This window comes from Manis pentadactyla, chromosome 14, assembly GCF_030020395.1.
Source record: "Manis pentadactyla isolate mManPen7 chromosome 14, mManPen7.hap1, whole genome shotgun sequence".
Classification (NCBI taxonomy): Eukaryota; Metazoa; Chordata; class Mammalia; order Pholidota; family Manidae; genus Manis; species Manis pentadactyla.
The window spans coordinates 60168845-60189081 of NC_080032.1; the positions used below are offsets into that span (position 1 = coordinate 60168845).

The 20237-nt window shown below is 49.3% G+C and overlaps 1 protein-coding gene across 7 annotated transcripts in view; it reads left to right on the forward strand.

Moving 5' to 3' along the window:
* The first annotated feature begins 396 nt into the window (after positions 1-396).
* SLC6A13 (solute carrier family 6 member 13) overlaps positions 397-20237 on the forward strand; it is a 29260-nt gene continuing 9419 nt past the window's right edge. For 3 of the 7 annotated variants that reach the window (XM_036907867.2, XM_036907858.2, XM_036907889.2), the window contains exons 1-7: positions 398-538; positions 2891-3097; positions 10680-10814; positions 12913-13053; positions 15233-15317; positions 15944-16076; positions 16926-17060. In XM_036907867.2, coding sequence (XP_036763762.2) covers positions 2896-3097; positions 10680-10814; positions 12913-13053; positions 15233-15317; positions 15944-16076; positions 16926-17060 — 831 coding nt within the window. In that variant the 5' untranslated portion in view covers positions 398-538; positions 2891-2895. Of the gene's footprint in view, positions 539-2890; positions 3098-10679; positions 10815-12899; positions 13054-15232; positions 15318-15943; positions 16077-16925; positions 17061-20237 lie in introns of those variants that run through there. The other 4 variants (XM_036907877.2, XM_036907882.2, XM_057492456.1 and 1 more) reach the window with 4 other exon arrangements.

Below are 20237 nucleotides of genomic sequence, written 5' to 3' on the forward strand. Positions count from 1 at the left end.
AGACTTCTGAGTGTGTGTGTGTGTGCACATCTGTGTTTACAAAGTTTTTCTGACTTCTCAGAGTTCTGAAAACTATGTATCTTTACTCTAAATCATCACCCATGCCCAATCGTAAGCTGCAAAAAGATATACTTTTAAATTAATCTACACAGCACCTGACCAAAAAAACACCTGCTCCTGATGGACTCAGAGGAGCATGGGAGGCGGAGAAGGGGTGGAAGGCAGGATCCCTCTCCAGAGACCCCCAGGTCACCAGGAGGGAGGAGCGTGAGCTCCAAGGAGGACAGCCTGCTGCCCATCAGAGCACACACAACTGGCGGGCCTTCCAAGTGGAGCTCACACTCCAGACTGTGAAGTCACTTGAGTGTGAGCATGAGGGAAACAGGAGGGGGAGGCCGAGGGCAGAATGTGGGCTGGGCCAAGTTTAGAATTACAAGTGCAGTAGGAGCTGGAGCCACACTTTAAATAGCCAGCACCTTCCCCTTCCCCTGGCTAATCCTTCTTCCCCGACGGGACCTCTGGTAACAGCTGCACCAAGGTTGGTAACATTTTCTTCTTTTTTTTCCCCTCAGTCTCACACTACAGGTTGTTGGGAAGCACAGGACTTACAACCAAAGGAGTTTTTGATCCTTTCCTAGAAAATACGTTTCTGACATTCATCTGTGCGTGTGCAAAGACTATATGCTGTGTTCTTGACTTTCTGAAACTTCAGTGGTTGTCGACTTAAGGGACAGCGTGATTTAGAGAAAAAGAACCTTCGATTTAATTCCAAGAAAACAAAGGTTTTCTCCTCTGTGAGATGAAACAATGAACAATCCTTTGCTGGGACTGTAGTAAAATAAAACTTCAAGTGCCTGTTATTTCACGAAGGGTGTTCATATGTGTGCATACATCTCCTCGTTCAGTCCTTAGAGCTAAGCAAGGCCTATTGCTCTCACTTTTGCAGATGAGCAAACTTGGGCTCAGATTGATTGATTAACTTCCCCGAGGTCAGGTGGCAAGTGGTACGGCACAAAGCTGAGACTGGAACCCAGAAGGCAGGCTTGCCTGGCTCCAGGCTCGTGCCCTTCCCACTGCAGCATGCCCTCTCTGGGAAATGGTACCCTCAGGAGCTAAGGGGTCCAGGAGAGGGCTACTGTTTCTTCTAGGGTCTGGGAGGATGAAGAAGTGGAGGGAGGCCGTTCCATCACTGGAAGACATCATCAGGTGGTAGAGGGAGGCCGGGGCCAGCACAGGATGTCAGCCAACCTTCTCAAAAGATGAGGAACCTTCCTGGGACCAGCTGCTTGGCTTTCCCCTTCTTCGCTCATCATCTTTGCAGACCACTCTAGAATTTATCAAGTAAGCAAAGGCGCTCCTGTTCCCTGGCTTTCTCTCTGGCTCTCTGAATCCCTTGGACAGCCTCACTGGGCAGGCAGAGCCGCAGGAGAGTCTATAGCCAGATGTGGTTTCCACTGAGAAAGGCCTGCTAATGTGGATTTTTCTTGAGGTGTAGAAAAAAGTCCATTTGCCTACTTCTCCAGAAAAGGGGCCCCTGTACAAAATCAAGGGAGAGTCGTTAGGCAATGCTCACATTAGATGTGCTGATAAACCTAGGCAACCAGTGTAATCAAGGGATGTAATTGAAAGAGGAGGGACCGAGGGGGTCAAATCCTGGCTGTGAAATTCACTAGCTGTGTGGCAGCAGACATGTTATTTAACCTTGCTGAGCTGCGGAGCTGATCCCACTTGCATCTCAGGGTTGATAGTGATTGCTGCTAATTGTGAGCCATGTCCAATCTTTTCCTCAATCTCAATGAGCCTCTAAAATAGGGCAGTGGAGGGTTTATTCATTTTATGTTGCCTTCTCCACAGTCAGAGGTTCCTACATTTGTCATCACCAGTAAAGAGAAAGAGAAGAGGAGAATAATTTTCATCCTTCTCTCATGCTGATTCCAGGGAGGTGGAGGGAACAGCCAGGAAGAACAGCTCATGTTATTCACATTCCTGGTCCCACTCAATTTCACTCATTCCTTTGGAAGGATTATGTTAAAAACTGGCTTTTATTTTCACATTACAAAAGAAAACATATTCTTTGATGAAAATGTAGAAAATATAGATTAGGAAAATACCCCCATAATCCAACCACTGAAGAAACATTTGGTGGATATCCTAATCTTTCAATGCATATATATACTTTATAAAATATTTTTTCCATCATGACCCTTTTGTTATGTGCTATTTCTGTTTTCATTTCACACACTGTGAACAACTTTCACTTCATTATGCTTCTGCAACATGACATCTAATGACTACATGGTAGTCCATTGCATGTGTGTGGCCAAATTTATTAACCTAGATACCACTTTTGAACATTCATAGACTCTCACTTTTTGCTGCTGGAAACAATGAACATTTTCAATACCAAATCTTTACCCCCAGTCACGATGATTTCTTAAGAGTCAGTTCCTTCGAAGGAAATTGGTGGCTTTGAGGATCTGTAAAAATCCCATCCTTTCAACTGTTCCCAGAATAAAGAAACTGGAGAGCATGCTGATACCAACAAGGCTGGTTTCAGGGTGGCAGGGAGAATTTGGACGACCCAGGGGCCTTGTGAGTTCTTCTGTGTCCACAAGCCCCAACCCAAGAGAACCTGTGCCGTGGAAGCATCATCCGTGCTTCTGCATCAGAGCTGCCTTCCTGAAGAGGAGTGAAATGTGTATCCCAGCAGCTGTCACCTGCCTTTCCAGGAAGGGATGCGAAGCAGGGACGTGGTTCTTCAGACACGGAGAAGAGATTCCCCTGCTTCCACTGCGCTGATTCCCTTGGGGATTTGCTCATAGGGGAAGGAAGGAGAGGCTTTCCTCCCAGGGCTCCCAGCAGTTAACAGAGCACCCTGCTTGTTTTCCAGGTGGGATGGATAGCAGGGTCTCGGGCACAACCAGTAACAGAGAGACAAAACCAGTGTTCCCAGTCACGGAAAAGGTGGAGGAAGATGGCACCCTGGAACGGGGACACTGGAACAACAAGATGGAGTTTGTGCTGTCAGTGGCCGGGGAGATCATCGGCCTGGGCAACGTCTGGAGGTTTCCCTATCTCTGCTACAAAAATGGGGGAGGTGAGCGCCACCCACCCCTCCCTGGAAGGGGGATGTCTCCATGTCCTGCACTTGCTGCCCCTCTGGGCAGCCCCAGAGATGCACAGGGTCCTGGAGCTGGGAAGTCGTTAGGGGCACAGCAGGAGACGGAGGTCTCGGCAGTGCGTGGCTTCCCCAGGGGTCCTTCTAGGGTAGCGTGGCACCATATGCCCTACTATACATTATACCGGCTGTGACAGTGTGGCATCGGTGATGGGGTGGCTTCACGGAAATGTGAGTGTAGCCTTGGAACCAGTGGGTCAAGAGCTGTATTCTGCCTCTGCCACTTCTTCTCTGTGTAATCTTGGCCAAGTTACTTAAGCTTTCAGAGCTTCTACTGACTGTTCTGTAAATTGAGAATGCAGTACCTGCCTTTCGAGGTTGTTGTAAGGGTTAGAGATAATGTATGTAAAATGCTTAATAAATGGTAGCTATACTGAAAATGACACTGAGGCCAAACCATCCTCTGGTCTGGAGACTCCTTAGCTGCATCTCTGTGTCTTTCCCCGACTCTGCTGGCACCACGGCGTTACCCTAACCCTGCCGGCGTCATACGCTTCGACACATAACCAGTGGCTTTTCCTTTAAAAATTGCCCACTGAGACCGTGTGGGGGACGCAGTGACTCTTAAGTCTTGACTAGGTCTTCCTGGCTTCTCCGTGCCCCCCTGCCAGCCCCTGGGTGACTCTGCCACCCCGACAGCACTAACTCACTCTCAGGGAGCCCGGAGCTCTGCGGGAAGCCTCAGAGGGACTTCCCAGGGCCTGACGGTTCGGGCCAGAGCACCAGGAGCATCTCCTTGTTTATGGGGAAAGCTGGGAGGGGTGGGGGCTCCCAGTCTGCAGTGAGGTGCAGCTGGCTGGAGGGGGGAAATTCAAAGACAGGTCATGGGCAGAAATGGTGAAGAGGATGGTGATTTCCTGGGCTACAAGGCCGGGCGGTGTCCTGGTGTCACACCTCCCTTTGTAAGAGGGGCAGGGGCCTCCATGTTCATCCAGTTCAGGCTCACAGTGGTTTTGGAGGGAAAGCACACAGCAGGGAGTGGAGGACGGAGGCTCAGGGCAGCCCAGAGATGCTCAGAGCTCCGGGAGCCTTAGGCTCAGGATGGTGGCGACTGGGGATTGGCCCTGGGGTTGGAAGTCAACTTGTGTTTTTCCAGAGGGGTGGGAATGGGCTGGGATGTCCTTTCTCTCAGGAATTTCTGGCCGGCAGCCTGAAATCACAGGACTTTGCTCAGTCTGCACTGAGGGAAAGAGGTCTTTCTCTCTGACCTGGTCCTGGACTCCACATGCTGGTGTAGGAATTCAGGCCTGAGCAGGCTCCCTTCAGAGAGTGGGTGGAGGGATGCGCTGGTCCAGCGGGGAGGAGGGGTCTGGTGGCTAAGCTGGGCCCTGGGACCCTGTATCTGGAACCTAGTAACCAGCTTAGCTCCTCACGTGGCAGAAAGATTAGGAGGTGAGCAGCTTTCCGCAAGCCTCTGTGGAATTGGGTAAAGGTTGGCCTGGGAATTAGCAGGAATGGCACGGAGAGGTGGAGAGTGATTTCCAGGTCTAGGGCAGAACCGGGCTGGGGAGGGGGATGAAGGGGGCAGCGACAGGGTGAGCTCGCCCTGCGGGCTTGGGCTTGTCGGGCAGGGGTTGGGGCTGAGCTGCCGCAGGTGCCTGCGGTGTCTTGGGCAGAAAGCAGGCTGGAGGAGAGTGCCTGGGGCCCTTGGTTCCCACATGAGTGCTGGTGGGAGAGGAGGAGGCCCTTGTATAGGGTCTGCCTTCCTGCAAGTGCATCCCATTCACCGTGGAGACTTCTTAGGGGTCCTGGACGCAGTCCTCTTCATGGAGTCCTTGACACCACCACCCACGAGCTCTTCCCTGGACAGAGCGTGGGCCTGGGGGTTCCTCTTTTCCTTGATGTAGACAGCAGCTGGAGGGCAGTGTTCTGGGGCTTTGGAGCCAGAGACTGAAGCCCAGGTTTGCCCTGAGGGGCCTGAGGCATCCAGGGCCACCGGGTGAAAACAAAAGGCTTCTTTGCTAAGGCAGCAGGGCCTATCCGATGGTATGTACGGCCACTGGAGGGACCCGGAGAGGCCTGCTGCTCTGCTTTTGCTGTCCCAGCAGTTTACTCCTCATTTAACTTGCCTGACGCCCAAGCAAAATGAGCTCCTACAGAGAATGATCCTTCACCTTGTCACCTCCTCGTCTCTTCATCAAAGGAGACACTTGCCTCTGTGACAGGGCCCTCGGCTGCCCCTGTGGTGGAGGAGGGAGGGGCCTGGGGGCCGTTTAGACTGGTTTGGCCCCTTTTCTCCTGGTTCAGTGGTTTCATTCAGACCTGTGGCTCTCAGCTTGGGGTCTGGACCCCCAGGGGTGAGAGGAACGTTCTGAGCAAGTCCTGGAGAAGGGTCCTGGGTGGTCTGGGGCGGCGCCGTGCCCAGGGAGGGCACCGTCGGCCTGCTCCCGGCCCTTCCTCCCACTTCAGAGCGTCACGCAGCCACTTCTCTGCTTGGGGCAGGGGAGGACTTGTTCAGTGATGAGAAAGTCCACAAAGCATAATTTTAGTTCCAAACTAGAAATATAGCTGAAGTCTTCTTTGGTTCTTTCAAGCTTTGACATTAGGTAGAACTAATTTGAAGTGAGTTCCAGAGCAGCGAAAGGACTGAGGCAGGAATATGGTAGAAGAACAGGCGGACAGTTACACACTGTGGCCGAAACCCAGAGAAGCTGAGACAGTGGTGTACAGAAGCCACCCAGCTCGGAAGCAACTTGTAGGCTGTTTGGGCACACGAGTGGGAGGAGGCGGGCATCCATCACCTCCTCGGTAAACACCCTCCCTGCTGTCCAGGACCTGAGGTCAATCCACTGCGAGTACCGGCCTCACCCTGATGGCTCCCTAGAGTCCCCATCTCAGTCAGCTCCCCCAGCACAGGGCCCACAGGCCCCGGCCCTGGCTGTGTCATTCGACTGCAGTTACTTCCTGGGTACCAACCACCTGCCAACCTGTCAACTGCTGGGACATATGTATGAACAAAACAGGCCAATTCCCTGTCCCTGTGAACACCACGATCTAGAGAGAGATGGGCAATAAGCAATAAACATAGTAAATAAGAAAACTACATAGCACATCACAAGTTAACCAGTGCTGTGGAGAACCAAGATCAGGAGTGTGGGTGGAGGCGGCCACATTGAGAACGTGTGAGCAAAGGCTTAGCAGGAGTGAGTCAGCCATGTGGAAGGGCTTCGAGGAAAGGCCACGGGAGACCTGATGGTCCTGAAGGAGGAGCCGCAGGGAGGGACGCACAGAAGTAAGCAGGATGGGCTGGCAGGTCACAGTCCTTGCCGCTATTGTAAGGCTTTGGCTTTTACTTTGGTGACATGGAGAGTTATGGCGGGGCATTGAACAGGATTGACATGACTTTATATTTTAAAATAATCTCTCTGGCTGCTATGTTGAGAACTGATTGTCGGGGAGTCAGGGCAGAAACAGACCAGTTATAAGGCAAACATTTCTGGAATTATCCTTGATTCCTTTCTTTTTCTCAGAACTGTTGGTTCTACCCAACTACCTAGATCCTGGGCACTTCAGAGCAGGGGTCTTCAGCTGCAAGCCCTCCAGCAACCACGGCCATTGCTGCCCACAGACTGAGCCCCTCAGTACCTAGAATCCCTGGGACTGGAGATCCCAGATGAGATTTGCAGAATCCGACACTTGTCACCTCCACTGCTGCCACCTGGTCTTAGCAATCCTGAGCAACTGGAAGGCAGGAGTTGCTGTCTACTGAGCTTAGAAGGCCAGGAGAGGATCCGGTTTTTAAGAGGAAACTAAGGAGTTGAGTTTGGGGAATGTTGAGTTGAGATATACATTGGGTATCCTGATGGAGATGTCAACTAGACAGTAGAACACGTGAGTCTGGAGTTTGGGAGGAAGCTCTGGACTAAAGAAACAAATCTGAGAGTGAGGTGTTTCGATGGCATGGCTCAAGAGGCATGACCCGGGCAGAGTGGCAGGAGAGGGCTTGGCATTAGGCTTCAACTCCACCAAGAGGGGATTCAAATTACTTGCCTGCCAATCTTAGCCCAGACAGAAAGAAACCATCTACCAACTATTTTATACTTAATTTCTAAGTCCAGGTTGCTGAAAATGAGGGCAGAGGCCACCTGTGCTAAGAATCTGTAGCTTTTGCAGCCACCAAGCACCAGCTGGAGACCCACTGTGTGAGGACAGCTGCTTCCGTCTGTCCCGGCCCTTCCAAGCTCCCCTCCCCGGGGCTCTTCAGCCCCAGAAGGCCTGCATTCCGTGCCCTTCAGAACACGGCCCCGTCTGAAGCCCTCCAGCTCCCTGGATCCTGGTTTCTGGCAGACTGACTTTCTCAACGCCCAGAATCCCTGGAACTGGAGACCCCATGTGAGGTGACACAGGCAGTGTTTCAGCCAGACCTCCGGAAACAGGCGTCTTAGAGAGGCAGGGCTGTGGGGGAAGGGCAGCAGCGCAGAGCTCAGCCCAGACTGCGGGTAGTGGGTGCAGGGGCTTCGGTGTGGACAGGAGCGAATGTGTCCGGCCTCAGGGAAGCTTTGCCTTGATGCTGTTTGCAGATCAGCATCAGAACAGAGGGATGAGGAGGCACTTCTCTTTTCTTCATGTAAGAGTAATAGTTATTTTACTAATACCTGAAAGTTTGCTACCATTTTTAGTAACTGACTTAATCAATGCCCACTATTGGCCTGGTTGGTATTGATCACAGCGTAGAATGGTTCACGTGTGCTCACTGCTTGCTGCTCATGTGGATTATCACCAGTTTATGTCTTAAAATAGTAGTTGGAACATTATGATTGCCACCAAAGAGTATGTTCCTTTTGAGGAGGGTGGCCAGCAGAATGATTCCTCTCTAGGATGGGCATGGATCCTGGTTTCTGGCAGACTGACTTTCTCAACGCCCAGAATCCCTGGGACTGGAGACCCCATGTGAGGTGACACAGGCAGTGTTTCAGCCAGACCTCCGGAAATAGGCGTCTTAGAGGAGCAGGGCTGTGGGGGAAGGGCAGCAGCGCAGAGCTCAGCCCAGACTGCGGGGAGTGGGAGACTACACATGGGGAAAATGCCAGGATGTTTTAGAACCCGGGGAAGGAGACTAACATGGGGGTGTGCGGGGTGGTGCGGGGAACTGTGAACCGCCTCCGCCATCTCCTGGACCCATCCTTTCTGTCAGTAGTGGTGACTTGGGTGGTGAAAGAGGCAGAGCACCCCACAGGACTCCCCACACACCGGGGTCCCTACTGGGCTCCATCCTACCCCTCACCCTCTCCCCACCTATAGGGCCAGAGGCTCTGCCTGGTGAGCGTGGACCTTGTCCGTTGTGGCAGGCTGCCCAGGTGCTCAAAGAGGCAGAAGAGGAGGGGAGCACAGCTGACCAGGGACTCACCGCAGTTAATAATTGGCTTAGTTTATCGGGAAAGAGCAGGTAGCACAAAGATGGGGAGCTGGGGCTTGAGCTTGGCTGAAAATTCTCTGTGTTTGTCTCCCTGTCCTTTCTGTCTGCACTGTACCAGCACTCAGCGGTGACTTATCAGCTACTGCTCCTTCCCTAATTTCCCCCTCCTGCCCAACAAGTCCTGGATTAATTTATGGACATATTAGGCTGAATTGTTTGTTTATGATCTTTATTTCTTTGCCCTTGTGATAATCAAGGGCTTCCCTCGGTGCCTGAATAATAGATATGTAGACTACAATCCATATGTAGACTAAGATCTGGAGAGCTCTATTCCCCATTAATTTCTGTTATCAACAATTTTACTAAGGCATAATTGACTTATAGTAAATCATACATAGTTAAAGTGTACCATTTGATAAGTTCTGATGTATGTGTACACCCCTGAAACCATTGCCAACACTAAGATAATGAACAAATTAATTACTCTCCCAAATTTCCTCCTCTGACCTCTGCTGCCTGGTCCCCGTGCAACCACAGATCTATTTTTAAAAATATTTTTTTCCTGCTTTACTGAGATATTATTGACAAATATGTAGGTTTAATGCATACAATGTGATGATTTGATACACAAATATACTGTGAAATGTAACTGCAATAAGGTAACACCTTCATTCTCTCATGTAATTGTCTTATTTGAGGGCAGAGGTAGTAGCATTTAAAATCTATTCTCTTAACAACTTGCAAGTATATAATACAGCATTGTTCACTATAGTCACCATGTTGTACATTAAATCCCCAGAACTTATTCATTTTATAGCTGGAAGGTTGTACTGTTTGACCAACATCTCCCATTTCCTCCATCTTCCTGTTTTCTGACAACTGCCATTCTACTCTTTTTTCATGAATTTGGCTTTTTTTAGATTCCACATATAAGTAAGATCATATGGTATTTGTTTTTCTTTGTCTGGCTTATTTCACTCAAAAAGTTTGATTTGGGTGTTTTTCAATATCTTTCATCTCTCTAACTTTTTGAACATATAGAATATAGTTATAACAACCATTTTAATATCCCCATCTGCTTGTTCTAACATCTGTAAAGTTATGGGTTGAGTTTGATTGATTTATCTACACATGATGAGAAAATTTTCCTGCTTCTTTTTCCTGGTAATTTTTGATCAGATGCTAGACCTGATGATTTTTGCCTGATTGGTTGTTTAATATTTTTATTTCTGTAAATATTCTTGAGCTTTTCTCTGGGACCAGTGAAGTTATTTGATCCTCTTAGGTTTTCCTTTTAAGATTTGTTAGGCAGAACAAGAATTGTGCTCAACCTAGGGCTAATTATTCTCCACTTCTGAGGAAATGCCTTCTCTTCCCAGTGCCCTGTGAATCCTGAGATTTTCCAGTCTGGCTGGTGGGAACAGGCACTCTTCCCATCCCTGTGTAAATACCATTATTCTCAATCATTTTGAATGGTTCATTCCCTTCCCTTGGGTGGTTTCCTCACATCTGCATGCTGACCAGCACTCGGCTGATGGCTAGAAAGGATCCCTCTGCAGGTGTTTGGACCTCCCTCTCTGTGCAGTTCTCTCTTCTCATATTCTGTGAACTCCCCTGTTTCACCTTGCCAGCAGATAGAGGTCCATGGTGGAGAAAATGCCAGTATTTCTGGCATCAGTAGACTTGTCTCAGCCAACGATCTTGAACACAGAGGCAGAAAGGATTAGTAAAGGGAAATATGATTTTAGCCTGCTGAAAGTCCCTATCTAACATTAAAAGCAATCATCTCCTTGAAAAAATTGTAGTCTGTGGGTTGTGTTAATGCTCCCAGATATCCGTTATTCAGTGAGCTTCTTGCTGTTGATACAAGTTATGTGCTGTTTACACAGTAACTGATGTTTGATGGGGAGCAAACCTTAGTAAGTATAGATTGAAACTCAGAGTGAAAAAAGGGATTAGTTAGCCAGTTTGGTGATTCTTGATCTCTGCTATGGTTTCAGACACATGGACAGATGTGCCCTGCAGTCTTGCATGTGTCCCCCACCCCTGAGATTCTGCCTGCCAGTATGGGGTGGCAATGGGAGATGAATGTGGCCCATGAGGAGGTTAGTGCCAGGCAATGGACAACCTGTTTCCCATCCACAGGTGCCTTTTTCATCCCCTACCTCATCTTTCTGTTTACCTGTGGCATTCCTGTCTTCCTCTTGGAGACAGCGCTGGGCCAGTACACCAGCCAGGGAGGCATCACAGCCTGGAGGAAGATCTGCCCCATTTTCGAGGGTGAGTTGCTTTGTACCTAATTCCAGGGTGCTTGCACTAGTGATTGTAAGCTTTATCTGGAATGACTGGGTAGTTTGGCAACAGTGCTGACTGAGGTATGGCTCTGTGTCTTTATGTTAGAGCCTCCAGTTGTGGGCCCAATACCGACTCATCACCCAGTCCATGGCAGTGTGCAGGAGAAGGCTTTAGGCTACATAAGTAGAGGGCAGAGATACTTTAGCTATATTTTAAAAATAAATAGCAATGATTTTATATTTTTTAAGACATGTCTAATTAATTATAAAACATTTTACAAGAGAATTTTAAATGAGAAAAAATATCATTAATAATTCTACCATCTTGACCCAAAAACTGCTCAAAATTTAGGGTATTTTATTTCAATATTTCTCTCTGTAGGATTTTCTTTAAGTTTCTATTTGAAATAATTACATATTCACAGCATGTTGCAAAAATAGTACAGAGATCACATGTACACTTCACCTCAATGCTAACATCCTGTATAACTACAGAACAATATCAAAACCTGGAAATTGACACTGGTAACTGTCCACAGACCTTATTTTCAGATTTCACCAGTTTACCACGTACTTTGTGTGTGTGTGTGTGTGTGTTTAATTCTGTGTAATTTTGTCACATGAGTGGATTTGTGTAACCACCATCACAATCATGATATAGAACTGCTCTGTTACCGCAGAGATGCCCATCATGCCACACCCATTATAGTCACACTCATCCCTGCCCTCTACCCCCCAGTCACTGGGGGTCACCACTTTGTTCTCTATCTCTATAATTTTGTTGTTTTGAGAATGTTGTATAAATGGACTCCTACGGTACATAATCTTTTGAGACTGGCCTTTTCACTCGGTCTGATGCCCTTGATATCCAACCAGGTAGTTCTTGTACCAATCTTTCACTCCTTTTTATTGCTGAGTAGTATTCCACAGTTTGGATTGCTACAGTTTGTTAACCACTCCCAGTGAAGATATGTGGTGTTTCCAGTTTTGGCAGTTTTTTTTTCATCCTTTCTTTCTTTCTCTATAGAATTTATATAATTCTATTTAATATGAAATATGCACAGTTTATGTCTCTTTTTTCAGTTAGTTTTATTTCCCACAGTCTATACAATAGTAATTTAATGATTGCATAAACTTCCATTAAATGGGTATATCATAATTTACTTAATAGCTTTCTGTTTTGGGCTTTTTGCTTCTGTTCAACCACTTACACAATTGTTATATTCTGCTATTTTGTACATTTGTTGAGATGGCTCCCCCCCTCCCAACTTTTCTGGAATTATTACTTTGGCATAAATTCCAAGGATTAGGATCATTGGATCAAATGAACAATCAAGCTGATGCCTCCTGGTCCAGCTTATTAAATTTACCTGTGGAAGTGTTACCCTGACTTCCCATGTACTAGACAGGAGGAAGCTGCTTTCCTCCATATCTTTAACAACCCTGAGTTGTCAGTGGTTCCCAAATTTGTCTGTACATTGGAATCACCCAGGAACCTTCAAAGCATCCTGAAGCCTGTACCCCATTCCAGAGATTGTGATTTAATTGGTCTGGGATTTTTTTTTTTAATATCCCAGGTAATTGTACTATGTGGCTAAGTTTGGAAATCAGTTATATCATTTGTGAAAAAAATGTCTCTAGGGCTGTAGATGCAGAATGGTACCTCTTATTGTTTCATTTTGCACACCTGCTGTTCTTAGGGAGGATCTATTTGTATTTTCTCCTACGTGAATTGTCTGTTCCCCCTCTTAACATGTGTTTTTATATTTCAGAAATATATCAGATTAATTCCAGGGAACATTAACTCCTGCAATCTTGGCGTTAGTCTTGCACATTTTAACAGTAACTTTGAATCAGTGACCTTTCAGAACAGATCAGGGTGAAAGTGCCCAGGAAGCTGGGGTAGTGGGCTAAGGCAGGGAGAGACGTCTCCTGCTGCCCTGGGAAGGGCTGCCTTCCGCCTGCTAGGGAGGGAGAGGAGAGGGCCAGGCACTTGCAGCCACACTGTCTCCTAAGCAGGGGTGGGTGGTGTGTGAGGAATCTGTCCACTGTCCCTGGCCCAATTCTGCAGTTCCTCCTACCAGGCATCGGCTATGCCTCCCAGATGATTGTCATCCTCCTCAACATCTACTACATCATCGTCCTGGCCTGGGCCCTCTTCTACCTCTTCAGCAGCTTCAGCATCGACCTTCCCTGGGGAAGCTGCCGCCATGAGTGGAACACAGGTAAAGTCGACTGTTTCCTCCTGCTGCTCTGCCACGTTAATCGTGAGCCGGATGGTCCCTGTAGCCTGGGCACCCAATCCCCAACCTTAACTTGGGACACACTAGAAATCTGCCAAGTGGATCATGGAGATCTTATATCAAAGATCAGAGTGAAAATTCACCAGCATCATACGTAAAATGTCACAGACTTTTAAGAAAATTTAATGTATTCAATTCACATATTATGAATTCATGTATTATGCAAATAGAACTGACTTCTCTTTGTGTAGTTAAGCCATCTATTTCAATTTGAAATACGGTTACTTTGATATATGTATATAGTATTTGCTCATTTATTTGTTTTTCATGTCCTTTTTCTCATACTGTTTAGGTCCTTTCAACTCATAATTCATCTCGACTTAGAGAATAAACTGTTTTATATGTCTTCAATATAATTTTTAATAGCAATCAATTTTCTCCTGTGCTTGTAAGACTATGTGTGACTTTCTTGTAAGAAACCACATGGCAATAGAACTGAGTCTGATGAATTGAAAGTGGCAAAAATAAAAAACACCTGGGGTAGTGTGGTCCATAAGAACATTCTATGACACTTAAAATGTTCTCTGTACTCTCTGATATGGCAGCCACTAGCTACAGGGGGCTCTTGAGTACTTGAAATGAGTATATATATATATGTGTATATACTATGCATATAAGGAAGTGAATTTTTAAGGTTTTATACCATTTCTAATTAATTAAAATGCAAATAGCCACATATGGCTAGTGGCTGCCCTATCAGACGGGGCAGGTGGAAAGCTTATTGGGCAGTGTCCTGCTTGGACCCGCAGCACTGCCTCTTGCTCCCCTTGTTCCATCTCCCAGGGCCTGGCACTGAGGCCCCACCTGTGCCGTGATTCGTCTTTCTTGTCCAGAGGAGTTACTCAGTTTCTGAACTGGAGATTGGATCCTTGCTTGCCAAGGAAGCATGTTTTTGCTGTAGCTAGCGTGGAGTTCAAGGCCCCCCTTCCTGCACACTTTGGGTCCCTTTTCAGTCATTCCTTTGCCCATCTCTGCCACCACCTCCATGCCACCATTCTTCAAGTGAAAAGTCAAATCTTGGAGGTACCTCCTGTGACACCCCGAGATTCATTAGGTGTGTCCCAAATGTATCCAGTGGTGCCTGCGCAGACCCCGGGCCCTCCTGCTGCCCTCACTTCACCGTTAGTCTGTCGGGACAGCTTTCCCACCAAGCGGCAGGATGAGGGGGCAGAAAAGACGGCTGCTTCTCCAGCCTTTGTGCCCCCCAGAGCTGGCCACACCCCGAGTGCTCAGAGCGGATTCTGTTGAATGAGTCAAGTGCTCAGAATCTGTGGTTTTCTGACATTGTCATTACGTGTTTTATCTTTCTTCCCTCACTCCCTTCTTCCTTTTCTTCCTCAGATGGTCATTTTACCCAGTTCTCAGTGGAGTTTCTCTTGTAAAAATTTTGTGGATTTTTGGTAGCCTAGGGCTTTTGCTTCAAGGCATTATCAGGCCTGCCTACCCTGGGGCTGACCGAGGGGCCTCTGAGATGATTCCGAGGCAAGTTCAATACCCAAGGCTTTGGGGCTTTTTTGTACAAAAAAAATGACATTTTTGACATTTCTCCTAGTGAGTCTGGTTTTACTCAGAGCACCTTGAAGAGTACAGGACAGCTTGTCCTGTCAAGATGAAACAGTGCTTTTCGGGGTGTGCTGAAGCTCTGAGGGAGGTGACAAGATCCCTGGCCAGAGCCCTCGATGGGCACTCGATCCCTCAGCAGATATTTATCGAGCTTTCTGATATGCCAGGCCCTGTTCACAGCAGGGGGATGTGGTAATGTATCAAAATGAAATCCTGCCGTCATGAGTTTTCATTCTAGTGGTGGGAGACAGACCATAAAAAAATAAAGAGTTATATATGTTGTGTCAGAAGTGCTATGGGGGAAAATAAAACAGGAGGAGGGACTGGGAGTTTTGGGGTGGGAGTGCGATTCTGAAGAGAGCCATTCCGGAGGCCTTACTGAGAAGGTGACACTTGGGGGACACTCTGAAGGAGGAGGGCGAGTGAGCTGTGCGGCAGCAGGGGGCAAATGCACCTAGAATTTCACCCCACTCTCTCCAGTCATGTCAAATATTGGTTAATGATTTTCTCTCGCTTCCTTCCCTGGGGCCACGGGTAGAACACTGTGTGGAGTTCCAGAGGACCGAAGGCTCCCTGAATGTGACCTCTGAGAACGCCACCTCTCCTGTCATCGAGTTCTGGGAGTAAGCGGGGCCTTCCCCCATCCCCATGTGGGCTGCAGTCTTGGAAAGAAGGCCATGGGAACAGGTTCCCTCAGTAGGGATGCTCAGTGGGAAGAGCTTCCATTTCCTTCTGTGGTGGCCCTGTCACCTAAGTGGCTTTTTTCTGTTGTGCCTGTATTTGTGATTCATGCAGAACTGGTCTCAGTGGCCTGGGCTGTGCCTGCCTGTCCTCCCCACATGCCTACCCACTCCCCCATTACTGGATGATGCTCAAGCATATCTGCACACCCCTAACCTCCCTCTTCTTCAGCTGCATTGCCTCTCACCTGCCTCTCCCTCTAATATTGATATTCACCCAGGACACAACTCCCAATATCAAAACATCCTAAAACTGGTGAGCAGATACGTGTTTGCCTCTCCCTCTAAGGTGGTACTCAGCCTCCCAGAGCACACTTCCCTGGAAATAGTTTATATTTGCCTCCCTTTATATCTACCCCCATCTCTGGGTAAAGTAGAGCCTCATGGATCCAAGAAAAATGGGCTGACAAGCCTTTAGACAAAAGCACGGTTCCGCCGCCTTACGTGCAGGCTGCAAACTGAAGTGCTGGCAAAGGTGGAGCCCGCCCAGCTCAGCCCTCTCTCCGCAGGAGGCGGGTCTTGAAGCTCTCCGACGGCATCCAGCACCCTGGGGCCCTGCGCTGGGAGCTGGCGCTGTGCCTCCTGCTCGCCTGGGTCATCTGCTACTTCTGCATCTGGAAGGGGGTCAAGTCCACGGGCAAGGTGTGTGCTGGAGAGATCCTGGCCCCTCCCATCCTGGTATTCCCCTGCTTGCGCCCCCAGCTCAGTCACCCAGGAGTCCCCTAAATGGGAAGGAATGGCCCCACAAAGACTTTCTGTGGCTCCCTTCCCTGGTTCTGTGTCTCTCCTTGATTCAATCCCATGCCCTTCCAGTATTTGGGGAAATGAAATGGGAGAGAGGGAGAGAGAAAGACAGGAAGGACACTTCCAGAGGCATTTGATCTTGGAATATACCACGTGTATTCCCACTGCAAACTGAACACGGTTCCTGGCTCTCTAGTTCATACAAAGTTCTTTTGTTTTGGATTCCACTGAGACTATTAATCTCAAAGTGATTCCCAACCAACCTGAGAACTTGAGGGGCTCTTTGCCCTAGAGTACATGGGGTGTTAGAGGGCATTCTGAGCTCTTCTGGACCCTTGCGCCGGAGGCCTCTGACAAGGCTTCCTTCCGAATCTGATTATGCTAAGCTTGTAAACTGTGAGGACAGGGATCATGTGTTACAGATCTTTTCATACAACACTTGCCATAATTCCTAGCACACTCACTGGGAGAATGCCTGAGTTCATTCAGTCATTCAACAAATATTTACTGGGTATGTGTTGGGGGAGGGAGAGTACTTTAAGCAGGCAGGAGGAAGGGAGAGGTGTGTTACGGCTCAAGGCAGAGGGCAGACGGAGCCCACCAGCTGCAGGGGTGGGAGGGACGGGCAGAAGAGGGGCTCCCTGGGCCTCCTCTGCCTTGGGGCACTCCTGTCTCCTGCCTGGGCTGGATCTCCAGCCCCTCCTTCCTAACTCACAAGCTCCTGTCTCTCATCTGCCCTTTGACCAGGTGGTGTACTTCACAGCCACATTCCCTTACCTCATGCTGGTGGTCCTGTTAATTCGAGGGGTGACACTACCAGGGGCAGCCCAAGGAATTCAGTTTTACCTGTACCCAAACCTCACCCGTCTGTGGGATCCCCAGGTAAGCAACCACAGACAAGTGCCATCATGTGGCTCCAGAGGCGCTCGGCCACTGGCCTCCCCTGTGCTATGGTCTGGAACCCTGTTCCTGGCCTGACCTTAGGCACCCCTGGTGAGGTGGGGGTCTCCAGGCGTCTGTTATCAGCTGTCTGTGGTGCCCCTCCTCGGTTCACAGCGCCAGGTGGCCCAGGGGTACCTGAGGCCCTAGTAATACTTCCTAGGGGCTGCAAATGTGTCACTAAGAGCCCTTGCTCACAGGCGGCAGGTACCCTTTCCCCCTCATCAACCCATCCCCCTTGCCATGATTTCTCTTGACAGTCTCTTCACATTGAGCTTCTTCCCTGCTTCATAACTGTCCACCAGCTGACTCGGGTTCACTCCCTGAGCCCACAGGCCCATCCCGGCGCAGCCCCATCGGCTCCAGCTGGGCTGCTGGTGTGTCTCCATCGTTGTCTAGAGGCCTGGCCTCCTACCGCCCAGACCTCCCCTCTGGCCTGCACCCCCCGAGCCTCTGGGGTTTGCCTCTGTGGAGGCTCGCTGGCTGGCTGGGGACTTGTGAGCAGGTCCTAGATAAGAAGCCACAGCCTCTGACAGGCCCTCTTCTTCTGCTTGGCCACCATTCTGAAAGCTGGCAGAGCAGGCCCCAGAGGGCCAAGGGGAGTCAGGCAGCACCGCCTAGGGCCTGCAATGCCACTGCCAGCCTGGAGGCCACCTCCCCGGAGCACCAGGCAGACAGCCCTCCATGCATGCCCAGGGCCCTGTGTCTGCGAGGGGCCCTGTGAGAGGCAGGGCGGGGGACCCTCGCACTGAGGACACACTTGATGGCTCTTCAACACTGTACAGGGGAGGCGTCCCCACATTTCCTGAAACTGCTGAGTGGAGCAGAGAAGCGGGAGCGCACACAGTCCCTCGGGTCCCTCTGGGCCGGCTTCAGTACACAGAGGCAGTAGCGCCCCCTTGTGCAGAGCTGGGGGTGATCCACCAGCTCAAGGTTCTCACAGCCCCCCCCACCCCGACAGAGTTGGGGGCTCTCCATCCTGAGCTCTGCTGGGACCACTGTGGCTCCAGAAGCAGCCGGGCGGCTGGACGCAGAAACAACCCCCTCAAGTCACGTAGCCCTACATCCTCGGTATTTCTCAGTGATCTTCTGGGAGGACAAGAGCCTATCCTTCCCCCCTCCCGTTTGGTAGCCATATTGGAAATACAGATTGCTGTTGCCCCATGTGGGACACAAGGGTTACAGTCAGGTTTTGGAGCCAAACTGTAGAACCATAATTTTTGAAGCTAAAAGGGCCCCAGAGATCATCTAGTGCAAACCCGTCATTGCACAGATGAGCAAAGGAGACCCAGAGTCACACAGCACTTACTGGTGAGCCAAGCAAAGTGTGTTTTTATTTTGTAAATCACAGCCTTTGACTTATCTGGCATCGATGGGTTGTGGTGAAGAGCAGGTAGCAAGCAGGAGGCTGTTGGGGCAGCAGAGTCGAGGGAAAGCCTTGAAGGCTAGACCTCGAGTTTGGCTTGGATCCCCTGGGCAAGAGGGGGCCTTTGTGCTCTGGAGCAGCAGAGGTGTGGGCCCAGCGGCCCGGCTCCAAAGCCCACCGCTCAGGTGGAGGTCAGGCTGGGAAGCGGGGGACATGTCCAGGCAGGGAGGCAGGCAGGTGGGTTGAACAAGGAAAAGGAAAGAGGGGTCCTGTATTTCTGGAATTGATTCATGGCGTCTGTGATCAAGGCCTTATTTGTCCTGAACTACTGTTTATTGCTAATAACCATTGAGTCCTTATTGTGTCCCTGGCATTGTGAAGAGGTTCACATGCATTGTTTTAGTCAGTCCTCATAGCAGATCAATGAGTATCTCCATTTTATAGACTGAAAATTAAAGCCTAGAGAGCTTAAATAATCCATCCTCATCCCTGCAGCTGGAATCCAGGTCTGAATGATGACAAATCCCTCATACTTTATGATCTCTTCAAGGCAAAGTCCCTCTCTGCTTATCTTTGTTCACAACCCATTCAGTCAGCAAAGATTGGTTGAGCACCTATTATGTGCCTGGCCAATTCTAGGTATAGTGCTTGTTATATAATAATGGTTCCAGCCAATATGAAGAAGGTGGACCAGAGAGCCTTCAGCTCTGAGAGTAGAGAAAGTAATAATTCTGTGTCTGCATGACTGCAGGGAATAAAACCTTTTAATCTGCTCTCCAGGAGACCACCCTTCCTAACCTAGCCAGCTGCAGGCTGCGCAGGCAACCTGTGCCTTCTGAGGCCGTGGGAGGGAGCTGTTCCCAAGAGCTTCCAAGCAGACTAACTGGCTGCCTGGTCCTGGTCTCATGCAGAAACCAGGCCTTTGTCGTCAGTGAACAGAGCAGCACCAGCTTGGGGGGATGCCTCTGCCAGAACCCTCCTTGAACGTCATTGGCATTCCCCAGGAACTGCGGTAATTCCAACTGACATTTGCCTGGCACTTGAGAAAGGGGCAGAATTCCTGCTAAGCAACATGAACCCAAAGACATCTCTTTCTGCCAAGCACTATGTCAGGGAGCGGGAAGTCAGGCAGGCACAGGGTGGGTCTATCTGTCTCATCTCTTGCTGGCTTGCTGCCACTCCTGGCCTTCCCTGGGACTTGCCCCTTCCTCACTGGGGCAGGGCCCCTGGAGGCTCAGGACTGCACTGGTGCCCTGTCGCACTTGGGCACTGGCTTCCTTCCCTTGCCCTGCCTGACCTTTTGTCTGTTCTGCTGCTCTTTGGTGGATTGATAAGGGCATGGGGCTGAGGGCAGGGTGTCCAAGGAGCTCTCGTTGAACCCTTAAATCTCTGTGTTAAACTATTCTAATGAAGGGTTTGTTTAGGGAGGAAGTTGGAACCATTGATTAGGCTGAGCCTTTTTATGTAGAAATGGTGCATTGAGATCTGTGAGACCTCCTTCTCCCTGAAAAGTGAGCTGCTTTTTAAAAATCATAGCAGCAACCAAGAGCAGGGAGAACCACCATATTTGCTGTGCGCTATTTTTCTGCCAGGCCCCTCACGTAGGGCCTGACACAGTCTCCACAACAACCCCATGAGTTAGGGGTTGCAGACGAAGAAACTGAAGCTTAGAAAACTTAAGAAATTGGCCCTAAATCACAAACCAAGCACGTAGGGGGAGCTCGAGTTTCATCCCACGTAGTCTTCTGAAGTCT